This window comes from Atractosteus spatula, chromosome 4 (assembly GCF_055471065.1).
Source record: "Atractosteus spatula isolate fAtrSpa1 chromosome 4, fAtrSpa1.hap1, whole genome shotgun sequence".
NCBI classification, from domain to species: Eukaryota; Metazoa; Chordata; class Actinopteri; order Semionotiformes; family Lepisosteidae; genus Atractosteus; species Atractosteus spatula.
Genome location: NC_142709.1, coordinates 64929676 through 64945403, shown reverse-complemented (window position 1 = coordinate 64945403; position 15728 = coordinate 64929676). Strand labels below are relative to the sequence as shown.

Genomic DNA, 15728 nt, shown 5'->3' with positions numbered 1-15728 from the left:
TTCCGTGCTGAAAAATATAAAAAAACACGTTTGGGCTGCTAAGCTTTCTTCAGGTATTACATTTAATTACAACTTTGTTTATTTATTAAATTCTAGTATTTAATAACTACTTGCAGATCGCTGATGCTGTGTTTGACCAATTTATTTTTTTACCAGTGCCCAGTAAATGTACGTAGGCCTCAGAAAATCTAAATTGAATACTTCATATTATTAGATACAGTCATGGAACAATTAGTGCCATTGTCCTAGTTTAATGTTCACATTTTGTTTCTTTTGTTCACATGGGCACTATCTAAGCAATCCTACTTGTCTTGCTTAGAATTTGTAAATTCACCTTGCTCTACTCATAATATCTGAAATGTTCAATAACTAAAAACCCATTTGATCTTTTCACATTTCTTCCAGACAAAAATGTGTCAAGCATATTTTATTTTCCTTCTGCCTCTGCTGTTTGACTGTAGCTTTGGAACAACTCAAACACCTCTTAATAAGGCTGTCTATGGTGACAATATAACAGAAATTCCTGACCCTTTAGGGAGTGGTATTACACAAGTATATTTTGTGCAAAGTCAGATTTCTACAATCAAAAATGGAGCCTTCAGAAACTACACTGGAGTGGAAAAGCTGGTGTTCATGAACACACCTACTATTTCAGTAGAAGCCGCAGCATTTGAAGGATTGGATGATATAAGTGAAATTGAAATTTCAGGCTCACTGCTGACATCTCTACCTATCTGTCTCTTTAACAGTTTGAATAATTTGACACTACTTATTTTGAAAAACAACAGAATTCAAACCATAGAGAAGGGGTTATTTGATGGCCTTACAAATTTACGAGAACTCCAACTACATATGAATCAAATTGCTTTACTTCCTGAGGAAATATTTGATCAGCTTCAAAGTCTTAAAACACTTCACCTGGCGAAAAACAACATCAGCTCTCTGTCAACAGAAATTTTTAGTAAACTGCAGAAATTACAAAAACTACGGGTTTACGAAAATCTGATCAATGTTATTCCAAGAGGGATCTTTGATAATCTTCCAGATTTGGCAGAAATTGGACTTCAAGGCAACAAGATAACAACATTGCCCCAGGATTTATTTTCTAACAACAAAAACCTCGAAAAGCTTTTTCTGGAGAACAATTCATTGTCTGACCTACCCACAGGAATCTTCCTTGATCTTCCTAAAATAAAAACACTAACACTAAATAATAACCAGCTAACAAGCCTTCCTGTTAATCTGTTTGGAGAAATGCCCAATCTGACTAATCTAAATCTCAAAATGAACAAACTGAAAACGCTTCCACAAGGAGTATTCAGTAACCTCACAAATCTAAAGAAACTTTATTTGTCTGACAATCAGTTTACCAGTTTGTCAAAAGAGTACTTTGAGGGCCTCAAAAACCTCACCGACCTGCACTTACAATATAACTTTATTGGGTCTCTAGAGAAAGAGATTTTTGACGATATGTCTCAACTGCGGACAATCAATCTAATGAATAACAGTTTGAACACTCTTCCTGATGGCATATTTAACTCCTTGAAGAAACTTGTCAGAGTACATCTACACAACAATCCTTGGCATTGTGACTGTAGAATGACATATCTATTCAACTGGACAAGAGGAAATCCACAGAAAATTAAAACATCTCCACCAATTACTTGTGAAAGTCCCGAAAACTTAAAGGGACAAAATATTGCTTCTCTTACAGAGGATCAGTTGTTATGCTTAACAACCACAGTACCTACTACAACTTTGGCTACCACAATAATAAAGAGCACTACGGTTCCTGCAACTACAACATGGCCTACGACAGCTTTGACAACAGAGGAAGGAACAACAACAATTAAGGCCACAACAACAATACCAAGCACAGCGGCCACTACTACTGAGAAGATTATATCCACAGCACCAGACACGACATTTACAGATCTTATAACTACGGAGGTTTCTACCATTGTGTTGACTACGCTGGCCTCTACGCCTGGGATGATAACATCCACTGCACCACATGCAACATCTACAGAACTTACAACCCCTGAGGTATCTACCACAGTGTTCACCACTACAGAGTCAATTACATCCACAGCGTCACACACAACATCTACGCAGCTTGTAACAACAGGGGCATCCACAAGCACTCCAACCACAGCATTTGGCACCACTACCATTCTTCACACCACAAGCGACACCACTGTTCAGCCACCTACAGTGACAGAAACAACCACAGGCTTGATCACCTCCACCCACCTGAAAACATCACTAACATTCACAACACCAGCAATTACGACAGCAATGTGGACAACTACTGCATTTGTTACCCACACCCCAGCAGACACAACAGCGGTCACCACCACAATCTTTAGCATGACAACAGCAGCTGAAACAACCCAGCTGACTACTTCCCTCCCAGAATCCACTTCATTCCAGTTCATAACAGCAAAAACAACAAATCTGTCATATAGGTTTCAAAGCAGAAGCAGCACGTCCCACTGTGAGATGCTAATGATATCATATACCACAATGCTCTTGGTGGAAATTTGCTGTTGTGTGGTTCTGGCCAGGTTTGTGTATTTGGTTCACAAGTGTGTTCAACAGGAAAAGAAGATCGATGCTGCTGTCAATCTGACTCACTTTTGTTACAAAAAGGAGGTGACTCTTTGGCCCATAAACCAGACTGAGACCCATAATTTGTGAAATTACAAGAGTATTACATGTAAAAAATATGAACAGACCTTTTCAGAATATGGGTAGGTATGAAGCATACTTAATAACATTTCTTCTACAGTTTAACCTTGAAAATTGATGTATATCGATTTTTTTCAGAGAAGACCAAGCATTTCATTGTGATAGAAAAACTGGTGATGAAAAAAGTTACAGATATTTGACAAATAGTTTTAAAACTTGCTTATTATTATTTTAAAAAATGCATTCAATTACACAATTGAAGGTGTAATTTAAAGGTTATAAAGTGTGAAGGTTTCATGTGTAAGAAATACATTTTTCTAGTGGTGGGTTTAAACTAATGGAAGGATGTTAAAAATGTAGTATAGAAGCCATAGGATATATAGAAGTATAGGATGTAGTGGGATGCGTGTGAGCATTGCCTGACCCTTGAAAAGCTGTGATGCCATCTCAAATTCTGTTTAATCAGAAAGATTCAAAAAGATCAAGGTGTGGTCAACAGCAGATCTAGCTTCCCCTCCTACAGATATTCTATATGTGTGATATTCTATATATGTGAGGCCCAGGCCTTACCTATGCTGAGGGCCGGATTTCTGACAGAAGTTCCATTGTGAACTCATCAATGTATCATGCAGGTGGTAAACTGGCTGGACTGAAGGGTCCTCTTCTCAGCCTTAAACCCTTGTTGTCAGGGTAATTCCATCAAATTGGAGACAGCATTTGGTGCTGTTCAAAGCCTCAGCAGTAAAGGAGTTATACTTTATTGTATGTTAGCCCTTTGTCGCAAAACCCTGTCCTTTTTTTGAGACAGGCACTGAAATGAAGAATGCCCAAATGATTCATGGAATTCAAATTCTATCATCACTGATACTGTTTTGCACAAATATTGTGCCCATTTAATTCCTGCTGTACAAAGTCATACAAATCTCTTGAAATTGGGTCCAATCATACCAAAACTAAAGTAAACCGTATTCAAAATCCAAAATTAAATGCATTTCAAAGTTTACTACATGGACATCTTACCAACATAACACAGGACAGTATCTTGTGTTTTTAGTGGTCTGGGTGATTGATCTTGAACATGACCTGGGATACTTATGACTGGTCCACCTTCCCTGTTTCAGTTGTCACTAAACTGTCACTGCATGATTGACTAAAACATAATTTAACTGCACTAAAAAGAGTTGAAGTAGACATAACAAAAGGGCTCCCTTCAGTTCTCAGCATAAGAGATGGGTATAAATGCTCTAGTGGGATGAACATATCCCACAGCCCTTTTTAGGGCAAAACAAAACAAATGTTTTGATAAACAAATGTTGTTTGAGAGGGACAGAGTCAAAACTCAGATCTGGAATATGCTGACAAGTTGTCATCACAGCAGCTCTATAGAATACAGTCTACGTCTTGTTAGTGCAACCAGGTGTCACTTAGTTCTATGGAGGGATGGGACAAATAACTTCGGTGATGTATTTTAATTTCCTTTATGTCGTTAAATAAAAAATGAACTTAAATTTACATTGTATATGTTGATTTGCCTTTTACAGTATATAATATATAAACTGATCCAAACAAGGGTAATCATGTATGTTTACCAGGCTTCAATGGGTGACCGGAAACTGTTTTTTTAATCTTGAACAGGAATGGCGAGGATCAGACTAGATTAGTCAAATAAGAACTTTCAACAGTGGAACATTAAGTGGAAACCAAGAGGAATTACATAAGAATTAAGAACAGGAGACACTTCTTTACCCAGTGAGCACTGTGCATTTGAAACAGCTTACCCCACCATATTGTTTCTTCCTTCTGTTTCGAAACTGGTTATGTTTTCAAGACAGTTTTAATAAGAGATGATATTAGTATTTTTTCATAGAAGGAATGGGCAGTTTGATAAGTGACAGAGCCAAGACATACAGCATGGAAAAACAGGAGTCCCATGTTTAAATCTACAGTACACTATGTAACCTGTCCCTCTGACCAGAGTTGCTTTTGAGGTAAAAGGTCATAGGCTGACACTACTGTATCAACAGTCCCGGGTCCTGCCATTGTAAGATCCTGGACTGTGATAAAATAGGTCCTGCAATAAACCCTGCTTTGTTTAGCTAGATGGAGTGCTGTGCTTGTCTTGGGTGGGACTCTGTTAGCAAACTCCTTAATGCATCAATTATGCCTTCATTAAGCTCTAATTTAGCACAGGTGTTTGGCAACAAAATACGATTAATTATCCCTTTAAAAGAAGAGAGAAGGGGGTTCAAATGGTTTGTCATCAGCTCTTATTAAGAGTGCTGAATGATCTCATTGTTAAAGCAAAGAGAGGCATATTAGCATGGTCAGGCTTGAGTGCCACAAGCATCTGAGCTATTATATGTGCTCTAGCAGGCAGGCAATGTACAGACAAGCTGTGCTGTTCCTTAGGGACCCCCTGAAGAAGCCAGATCTGAACTTTACTTTCCCTGAGGTAGCATCCATCATTAGAAGATGTAATGAGACTTTTCTGATTATAGCTAAATTGAACTAAAGTACTTCTGAGGTGTGCTTAGTATATTACTATTATTTTTAAATAGAGGATAATGTAGTATTTATGAAAACTGCTTGTGATGAACACTCTGTTATTCTTTAAATAATTTAAAGCACAGAGCCACTTCACTTATATTCTAGAGAGACCAGAGAGAATGATTTCTGTTCCTGTCAGTAAGTCATTTAATATTAATACTGAAAATGTAGACCAAACTGATGCTTATATGGTGATATCAGATTGCACCCATAGAACATATATATTAATGAAGGATTCTTATAATTTTATTTATATTGCTATTAAACACAAACCATGCACAGCAGACCTGGGGTACGTTTCATTTTGCTTGTTATAAATGCCACTCATGGAATAACCACTAGGTGTCACTACAGACTTTATGTTGTAAAGTGTTGCTGGTTTTCTGTAAGGATGTGCGATGTACGCTGCTGATATTAAAATATAGTAACTCAAGAAAATGAAACAGAGCAATATACCAGCTCTCACTGTTTGCAGTGTTATCTCCAATACATTTCGTCTTTTGTCTACAAATTCCACAATGAGCACTTAAAAGTATAGTAATCAGTGATATGCTGCATTTCAATATATAGTACTCACCAAAACAGAAGAATAATTGTATGTTTTTTGCATAGACTAAAAAACACTTTGTTGAAAAAATGCTAAAAAACACTTTGATAAAGGAATGGTCAATTGTCTTGTTAAACCTGATATTCCAGTGATTTTCAAGAATCAGGTAAAGGTTTATTAAAGAGTAAAATGATTTATAAGTAAATGTACCAATTTGAGCAGTTTTTACAGCTAGGACAATCTGCTTATTATACCTTTAGTCTAAGTCAATATACTGTATACTGAAGCATATCTTCCCTTTTTACATTTGTAAGTCCTAACTGGTTTGACCGATTTTGACTCCGGTTAAGTTAGATCTCTAACTTACTTTGAAAAATTAGGCTGTGTTGAGAAGTAACCAGCTTTTTTAAGGGACAAAAAAGTCTATTCCTAAAGCTTTCACAATTTCAAATGGAAAACTGCAATATTCTATAATGCTTAAAAGACTTTAAGGTGAATTTAAGGGGTAACAGAAAAAGACTGTTTAAGGATGGGAACTCTAAGATATCAATAAAGAATTGATATCTTTAAATCCTGATAATTGATATACAGGAAATAATCAACAAGATTCAGACATTAACAACACACTTTGTTCTGTCTCTTTCGCCTTTGTGTTTATTTTTAATTCAAACAAAAACAAACTAGCCAACAGCCTCTACTTTATTGTTACAGACTCAAAAAGCAAAGTAAGAAGCTTCACTTTGCTTAAAAAATCCTTGTAAAAATAAAAAAGGATTACAAGCAACTATACTTAGATTAAAAAAAAACAGCATAGCACATTATTTTCTGCTGCTTATTTACAAAAATGTTAAGGTATAATTACATAAAAGTAGTACCTGTATGTACAACCTACAGGCAGTTAGTAAGGCTTAATATGGCCTCTTTAGTACAGGCAATGTTAATCCTGTACTGGTAGGCAATAACCTGTTAGTAAGGCAGGTTTGAGAATCAACAAAACAGTCACCCAACAATCCATTACCTCTGCGTTATGCATCATTTCCTGTGTGCTGATTATTGACTCAAAACTACATAATAAATGTTTGATATGGAGTGCTTAAAATAAAGTGTTACCTATTAGTGAGGCATCGTTTCTAATTGTAGTCAGACATATTTCAATGCTGGTGATAAAATCTCAGCACCTCTAGAGGCTGCTGATGTTCTTCCAAAGACCCTGAGGAAGAGAGGAAAAGCCAGAGGCTGTGGGCCCTCATCCCAGAGGTCAGCCGCTTTTGCTCGTCTTGTCTTGTCTTGAGGATCAGTGCAGGCACTTCCCAGTTCCAAAGGCAATAGAAGATACGGAAATGTTCTCAGAAAGCAGTAAGACACTCGACCGAACAGACGGAGAAGACACTTCCCTTTTCAATTACTTACTGTTTTGGTCTTAAGTGTCCTTTTAAAATTTAATAATTCCACTTGGTCTGAAAAGCCTGGTGTCAATAGACTTTCTTACAGGGAAACAATCCTAAAACTTGTGGTTCAGTGCTGTAGGCCCATGACGAAGTTTATCCCTTTTGTTTATCCCTTAAAAATCCTTAACAGTGGCTAAGCTCACCAGTCACAATGCAATCTGAGCAGGTAAGGTGAGAAAATGTAGTCTATGGGATAGATGAATATAGATAGATAAAGGCGGGATGGGAGCAGAAGGTATGAGGTTAAATATATACTTCTTATGGCAAAGTAATGTTCCAAAACATATCCCTATTCAGGAATAACAGTGAATTCACCCTCCCTGGGTGAGTCCTTGAAAGCAGACTGTATCTGTCAACAGAATGCAATTGTAGATGCATGTTTTTTTTTGTCCCAGGAGAAATAATCACAGCATTTATTGGGAAAGAAGCAACCTGTCGTAAAAGTCTCTTGGCTACAGAAACATGATTTTTTATTTTCTGTTCCATGTGTTTTTTAAAGTTTAGCAAGGAGAGGTTTTGGAACATTATGAAGCAGTTAAATACAATCTAAGCTCTTGACATTAGGAGTTTCCAGCCGATCCCAAGCATTCCTAATGATAATCCAATAATAAGACAGAGAGCAAGGGATGAAAACGCAAAACGATTGTATGACAAGAGAGCTGTCAAAGCTCCTTTCTTGTCCAACAGGAGCAGCCCTGCATGGGCAAAGGGAGGGGATCAAGACAGCAGCTGCTCTGCTTCTTCCACGAAAACCCCTCCTCACTTGCTAGTCCTCTCTCGTGTTACTCGAGAAGTTCTCACCGCATCTGACACTTCTTCCCGAGCAACACAGCCAGTTCCAAATACTTTCACATTCCCTGCAAATCCAATCCGCTTCCAACAGGTTTCTATCTAAACCTTCGGCAGGTATCTGGGAAGGGGTCTGCAGCTGAATGTAAGCATGAACAGTGTTGAGTTTTGCCTCCTCTTTATGTGCAGCACACAGTTGTTAAATTGTCAATAGGCATACAAAGGTCAAAAAGAAATGACGCCTCCTTTCAGCACACATCACATGTCCCTTGTAGACTTTCAACTTCACCTTGCAATTGGAAATTCTTAAATTCTTAAAAAGAAAAAAAATGTTGGGCAAATTCAAAGCCAGAGATGACAGATTTTGTCCATGATACCCATTTTTTCCCCAAAGATGTACTTCAGAAAAGCTGAAAGATCAGAACAAGAAAGCTGAAATGGAACAAGATTACAGAATCCTCCAAAAATACTGAAGCAACATAATGTCAGTAATATCTTATTTTCTTACTCAGTCTGCTCTCTAAACCTTCTTCATTTTTAGAATCCTGGATCCATTCTTTGGAACCTCATCAAAGCCAAGAGTTTCACTTTTTGTCACTCCTTGACCATTCAAGAAAAACAGACATTCTTCCTCCTAAATGACACATATGAAAAAAAATCAAGGAAAGCTGCCTCCTTTTCCCTCCCTTTTCAGGGTTGAGAAGTTTACAAAAGCAAACAAAAATAGTTCCCCCTCAGCAGCCATCACAGGCCAGTGGTCAGCTACCCAAGAGTGGACTGTGAAGGAGTCGAAAGAGAGAGGGGTGGAGAGACCAGGGCCACACAGAGGGATACACCTTGAATTCATCATCAAGATCTGTGGTTCAAAGGTCACCTAAGGTGGCCAGTTCATTAGCCCACACAAAAGAGCAGAGAAAAAGAAATTGCAAGAAAAACAGAAAAGTGTATCATCAACAACAGTGGAAAGGGGTGTAATTTTAAATCAATTTATGTTAATTGGAAATATAAAAGGCTAATTCTTTAAAAATAAAGTTTTAAAAATACATACATTCCTCTACTCCGTCTTTCAGATGAGATGTTAAACCGAGGTCCTGACTCTCAGTTGTCATTAAAGATCCCCGGGCATTTCTCGATAAGAGTAGGGAGCTATCCCGGTGTCCAGGCCAAATGTCCCCCCTCAGCCTTTACCGTGGCCTCCAAATTGTCCCCATGTCTGATTGGCTTGCACTGGCCCTGCGATGGACTGGCGCCCCGTCCAGGGTGTACCCCGCCTTACGCTCGTTGCTTGCCAGGTAGACTCTGGCTTCCCGCGACACCGTGTGGTATAAAGGGGTTTGGCAAATGACATGACATGACATTCCTCTACAGTGCCGTTCTTTCACTTGGGTCTTCTTGTGATTTCTTCCAGCATGGCAACAGTGGAGCTATGTCTGCTTATGCTGTTAGCATATGGCCCAATAATAGGCATCACAGTAAACCAACATGGGAGTCTGATTTATGTATTCACATTAGAAATTTGTTTTTTTTAATAATCAAATGTAAATTTTAGCTAACATCGTAAATAGCTATAATAATTTATTTGCCTCTTAGCAATGCTTTACTGGAAAGAAAAGAATAAAACAACAAGGAAACTTAGAAATGTTACAATCATGTAACTATGTTGCAATTAGGTTGAAAAGAGAAAAATTAACTTGTGCAGGCAAGGTTTTTTTTGGGGTTGATTAAGACTCAAATAGTACTTATTACCTCACATTAGGAATGTGGACTCTTTGAGTCAGATATAGAATAATGATAGCCCTTCATCTCATGGCATTTGTAAGAAATAAATAAAGTTGAAGGGTTATCAATTCCGGTTATATTTGAATAAAACAACATAATGTAGGATTATAAAAAAGCACATCTTAAAGACATCTTTAAATAAAGTAAATTGAGCCTTCATTCCACTGGTAGGCTAAGCATGGGGATTTTAACCAGGCAGTCAGCTGTTTCTTTGAAATTAACCATCAAAGCAGACTCCTTGTTTGTAAAAGGAAGTTAGATACTGTCAAACCTTGGGCAGGTTATTAACCAATTACCAATTATAATTTGTTCTCTCCCGAAGAGAGGTTAAGGAGCAGGATCACAGGCTCCCTGGGTGCCGCTGGCTGACTGCCACCATGTCATCCATCCTCGGACCTAATCGAGTTATCATATCTACAAATCTCTCATCAGGGGCCCACACTGACACTCTCCGAGAAAGAGGGGAATTGGAGGACAAATTTCTAGCAGCAGGAAGTTGGAGCTTTCCTGCGAGGCGGGTTAAAAAGTACCTGTAACCTCGAGTGAACCTCTCCTCACCCTCACGCTGAGAGTTCAGGCACTCTGGGCACCATGCTGCTCTCTGGCACAATTCAGCCTGGGGAGAGGAGCTGGGCCACAATGAAAGAGAGGGGCTCATTATTTACAATGCCCCAGACAATAGGCAAAGAGCACAATGCTCCAGCACGGATCATGCAGCATCTGGAAAATCAAATAGCTGCTGTGTGAAATAATGAAGAGACAGATCTCCAGGACAGAAGGGAAGAGGTTAAAGCACTTGAAGGGTTAAATTCCAGAGGTCTGTAGTTTAGGAAGCTGTCACAATTATTTTCACCTCTTCAACATTACAGGCAGACACTGTACAAACAGTTCTGCTCACAGTCCCTTCATATAAATCAGTATCTATACAGGCATTGAGATCAATGACTGATATCTGCAGCTTCAACAGTTGGCCTTTAGTTTTAGAAAGAAATACCCTGATCTTCTGTTTAAAAAGAAAACTCTCAAATTGAGCCTGTAGACTCATTTCATTTCGTTCATAAAAATCAAAGCATACTTAAGCAGTTTCAAACATTTTGGATGCCACATAAAAAAATACTATATTAATCCAGTTACGGAACACTTATTATTTTACTTTTGTTTGCAAACTGGCCTCAGAAATACCTTTTAAGCCTTCGGCAATGATCGCAGGGATTATTCAGCATAATTCTTTCAGTATGTATACACAGATCGCAGATCAACCAGCATCTTTCATCAGCAGTGCCATCCAGCTTATACAGGTTTGAGGAGCAGAAAGAGCTGCAGGGTGATGGGTTCTTATCACACTTGTACAAAAATAAACGATAAAGAACGTGTTTTTGAATCCCTAGCTAATGGTGCATGCATATATGCAACAGTGATTTCTGGTGGTATGAAGGTGTTTGAATGAGGGATTTCAGACAGGAGCTTTAGGTCTCCTCTCTGTCACTGACTGCTTCCTTGGCTCAGGTTTACACAGTTTACTGTGGTCACACTTCACTTTCTTGTCAGCATTCTTCAGCATTTTTCCTCCCATAAGCAAGACACCAAAGCTCTTCCAAAAATCGTTTGTGTATGAAAAACGCAGGTAATGCAGGTACAGAAACTACAAAATATGAAATAATATGTTTTAAAGCAGCTTTTTAATCAGTGAAAAGCAGCTCCTTCAACACAACATAACATGCCATCTTTGAAGATACAGTTTTAGAAATCTGACCTATTCAGTATGTAAAACACTGGCCCAAAGGCTTGGCATTTTGAGTCCATATGTAGTCCTGGAACGAATTTCTACCATAGTATAGATGTTGTCACTAATTTTAGGGCAAATTGTTAACATGTGTACTGCAATGCTTCTCAAAATACTGCTTTCCTTATACAGGGTGTTAAATGTGCTGGTTTATCAGGAAAGGAAACTGAGTCTTCGGAGCTTATCTATTTAAGTATAATAACCATATTTAAACAACAATACGGCTTTACATTTACACATTAACTAACTCTTTAGAAACGTTCTCAAATAGCCATTTTCTCGAGGACAGTGTTAGTGAATTATTTAGTTTCTCTTCAAAAGTGGTGACTGGGCTTTGAAACTGAGTAAAAACCATTTCTTTTGCCTCCCCTCTCGTGTCAAGGGCTCCTTTATCCGTTGTGGACTGGTTCCCTTTAAACTCATTTCTGGAAGAGAGCATTGCCGGGAGACAGAAAAGCGCAGGTATGGAGCCGCACAGTGGGAGTGTGACCTCTCACCCCTGCTGGAGAACACTCGGGCCTGGCAGGCCGCACAATGAGGGCTGGACAGAGCAGTGGCCCAGCCTGCCATGGCTACCTGCTGCTCGGCACAAAGAGACCCAATCCCCGGGCCAGGCCTGGAGAATGGAAAGTGGGATAATAAGCAGCCATCTAGTGCTCTTTTACTAAACACCCTGTGCCAAACTCCCGTTTCATAAAAAGAAAAAGAGGGAGGGAGAAGGGGGAAAAAAACTTGAGATAATAAAGAAGTAACAAGTGAGGAATAATAGGCTTTAGAACCCATCTTAACCCAAGCAAATAATGTCAACATCTGTGTCTCTTTCTGGTATTAAAAACGAAGAAGAAGACGAAGAAGCTAAGCAGGCTGAAAGAAGCCATTGGCTGAAAGCCTTTCTCTAGGCGGTTACTAAAAAGGCTACAGTTTTTGCAGTTTATTAGAAGGATTTTGATGAGGGCGCCCTTTCCCTTTTCAAGCGCAGTTGATCCATGCTCCAGTGTTCATCATCGACTTTGTTAGTCTTAAGAGCCGAGGTGGGGGGGGGGGGCGGGGGGGGTGGTGGAAACAGGGTACAAGTGTTGCTTTATTCTCCAGCTTTTTTGGAACGGCAAGAGGTGGAAAAGGATTTACTTAGCAACAGGCGTGGTCTCACTGCTGAAGAGGTTGTTGGGAACAATAATCATGTGCAGAATACCTCCTGACAAGGTGGTTTTTGTGATTCAGAGAGTAAAGGGGAAAAGAGGTATATCAGAATGACAGTCATTCTGCCGGTGAAAGGGCACATGTTGGCGAAAAAGACAGAGCTTGAAAAACCCACACACTGCCGGCATGCGCAAGAGACTGTGCTGTCTCCAAGATGAGGTGTCTGTGTGAAACTGCTTTCACGGACAGAAGTTCCATCCTTCTCTGCTGCTCTGCTGCTGTTAGGTCTTCCTGGATTTGGCATGAAATATGGTTTCATAATTTTGTCTTAGATCTGAAAGGAATCATTGAGAGGACCCTTATCTCAATAAATCAGATCCAGTGAATTGCCCTAACTGAAAGCTTGTGGCAATCCAGGGGCTTACAATTAATTTTACTTTGTTTCAGATAGAGGCATGCACATCCCTGCAACAAAACAGCTCTCTCATACAGTAGATACAGAAGACACAGACAATACGTAGATAAACATGCAGAGAATTAAGATCAAATGTCTACATTTATAAAACAAATCTATTGAGATACATAATAACATCATTAAAGCAGGCTCCAGATATCAATTGTTCATTTTTGTGTTCAGCACTCTTAGTTTTGTGCTGAAGCAACAAGAAAATATTTTTCGTAATACTCTCATATTAGATCTTCAAAAAATCATATATAGATGAATTTAGAAGTAATATTTTTCCATCTTGTGTGCCTTTGTGTGCTGAATAATGCCTGCAATAGTAATGCATGGCTCTGTTTCGTTGTTTTCTTGGTTTAGTGGGAATGGAGACAAGGAAATAGACACAGTTTGGTGCTGTAGTCTCTTGCACAGTGGTGAAAAATAAGCTAGAGGAAGGGATTCCCACTTTGTATTGGAGTAGCTTATAGTCTCCTGTCATTAAAGTGCTACAGGCTTTGTATGTCAGTGAACCAGGTTCTAATGTTCATTCCCAGTACTTACTAGACTGAAGCACTAGAAGAAAGAGGTGCAAGAGTATCTTTGTTCAAAAAGCGAATAAAACCAAAATTAGGAATGGCTGACCTGAAGCAAATGTTGAGTGGGAAAGGAGAGTTCTAAAAAACGATAATCTCCTATATTATTACCCCAGCACTCTTTATGCTGGCTCTTCTATTGGGGATAACAAGAGGCTTAAGCTCCTTATCGTGGAATTACAATTATTGGAAGAGAATCACAAGCCTTCTGCAGAGAAAGCTGCGCTATAATTGTGCTCATGCTTTTGTTAACACATCTTCAGATGAAGTGCCTTTAATACGCATATAATCAATGTTTCATTGCCCATCAACGGCTTTTCATTAGGTAGTTCTTGAAAGATTTATTACATTCCTGTGAAGAAAAATCAGCCTTTTCTGGATTATGGGGACAGATATTCCATTATTGCAAATAATTAAGAGGTTAAAACATGATAAAGTGTTATTTAGAAGGAAGAAAATGCCTACTTAAACTGCTACAAGCATAGAGCCTATCATAAAGTTAAAAAATATTTGCTTAAAATATAAAGCTGCAATTTTATTAGAGTTTAGTCTGGAGCTAGAAAAGCAAATTAAACTGTAATTCCTGCATCACTTTCCCCAGGTAAGACTTACAGGAAAAGGTCTGGAAAGAGTTTACATGCCATTCACAACAATAAAACTGCAGATGAATGTTGCCAAATAGCCAAGTCTCTGAGTAGGCTGTACTTTTTAAACCTAGCCATTTGGCATATTTGTGCTATTAGACACAATTTACTTACACTGCTTCTAAACAGCAACAAACCACAAACACCTCTGTGCATCAACCTAATGAGAACAGACTGCATTTCCATGGTACAAAGTCTGCCTGAACCACCTGTTTTCATTAAACTGCTCCAACACGTTAAAGGGCATCAACTAGATCTGGTCACTTTTCAGTGACATGAACTTTGTTTCTTCCACTATAAGAGTGCAGGGCAGTACCTGTGTTGTTTTAAAACCATGACGACGTCAGACATGGTGTGGTTAGTCAAAACCGCAGTTTTTATACAGCATAGTATGTGGGAATACTGTCGCCACAAATTGAAAACATTTCACATCAAAAAGGATGCCTGGGGATGTAGGGATATTTGTCTAGAGCTGCATTTTTATTCCTTATGTAGCTTTGGTTCTTACCTGTAAAATATTCAACCGTTCAAATTCGTCTCCAAATATGTACAACAATTCAATAACTAATAAATTCTTTAACATAATTGTCATTTTTCCCTCACTGAAGGCCCTTAAAACGAGAGAACATACACCCCCTTTGTCCCTGTGCTGTGAGAAACGGACAATGTTAGAGAGAGGAAGGCCTGCTGGGACTTATTCTGCCCTGAAGAAGGAAGCCTGGAGAGCAAGTCTCTGTGGGGTCCTAATCTTCTCATCTGAAAGCCTTGTTAACAGCTCATTAACACCAATTAATTTTGTGTGCATTTCTGTCTGTGACATTATGCACAGAATACACTGCATGTAATTACCTCCAGAATTACAGATTAGCTCTCCGTTCTGTATCACGTAATATATCAGATGCATAAATGTGCATATACTAACGGATTTTAGTGTTCCCAATCAACCCATATTCCAACCCTGTCTAAGTACACCTCATCTTTCGTTGCCTTGCTGCTGTGTTTCAACATGCTGAGAGAGACAAGGCAACCTGGAAGGTGTCTTGAAGGAGACCTCCGGCACAAAGGAAGACAGGGAGAGAAACAGAAAGCAGAGAAGAGACACAGAAGCCTTCAGAGATGTGCAAGAAGATGTTGTGAATCTATGAGTGCCAGGAAGCCAGTCTCTTTTTTATAGTCAAGTATTTCTTAACTACTTTAGACAAACACTGCCAAAAACTGAGAAAGACATAATAATAAAGAGATGGTCTTATACTGATGGATTGTATTTCTTCTTTACGGGCGGTAGGGGAATTGCGATACAGCGTAGGTCTTAAAAAGTGTTTCTG

The 15728-nt window shown here is 38.8% G+C and overlaps 1 protein-coding gene across 1 annotated transcript; it reads left to right on the top strand.

The window, feature by feature from the left end:
• The first annotated feature begins 376 nt into the window (after nt 1-376).
• Nucleotides 377-4203, top strand: LOC148836864 (uncharacterized). The gene has a single exon (XM_088914712.1). It carries the CDS (start codon nt 412-414, stop codon nt 2698-2700), a length of 2289 nt encoding a protein of 762 aa, XP_088770838.1. The 5' UTR covers nt 377-411; the 3' UTR covers nt 2701-4203.
• Nucleotides 4204-15728: the final 11525 nt, after the last annotated feature.

Bases quoted from the DNA above. Each gene is read 5' to 3' on its own strand.
- LOC148836864 (XM_088914712.1), top strand. From the start codon at position 412: ATGTGTCAAGCATATTTTATTTTCCTTCTGCCTCTGCTGTTTGACTGT.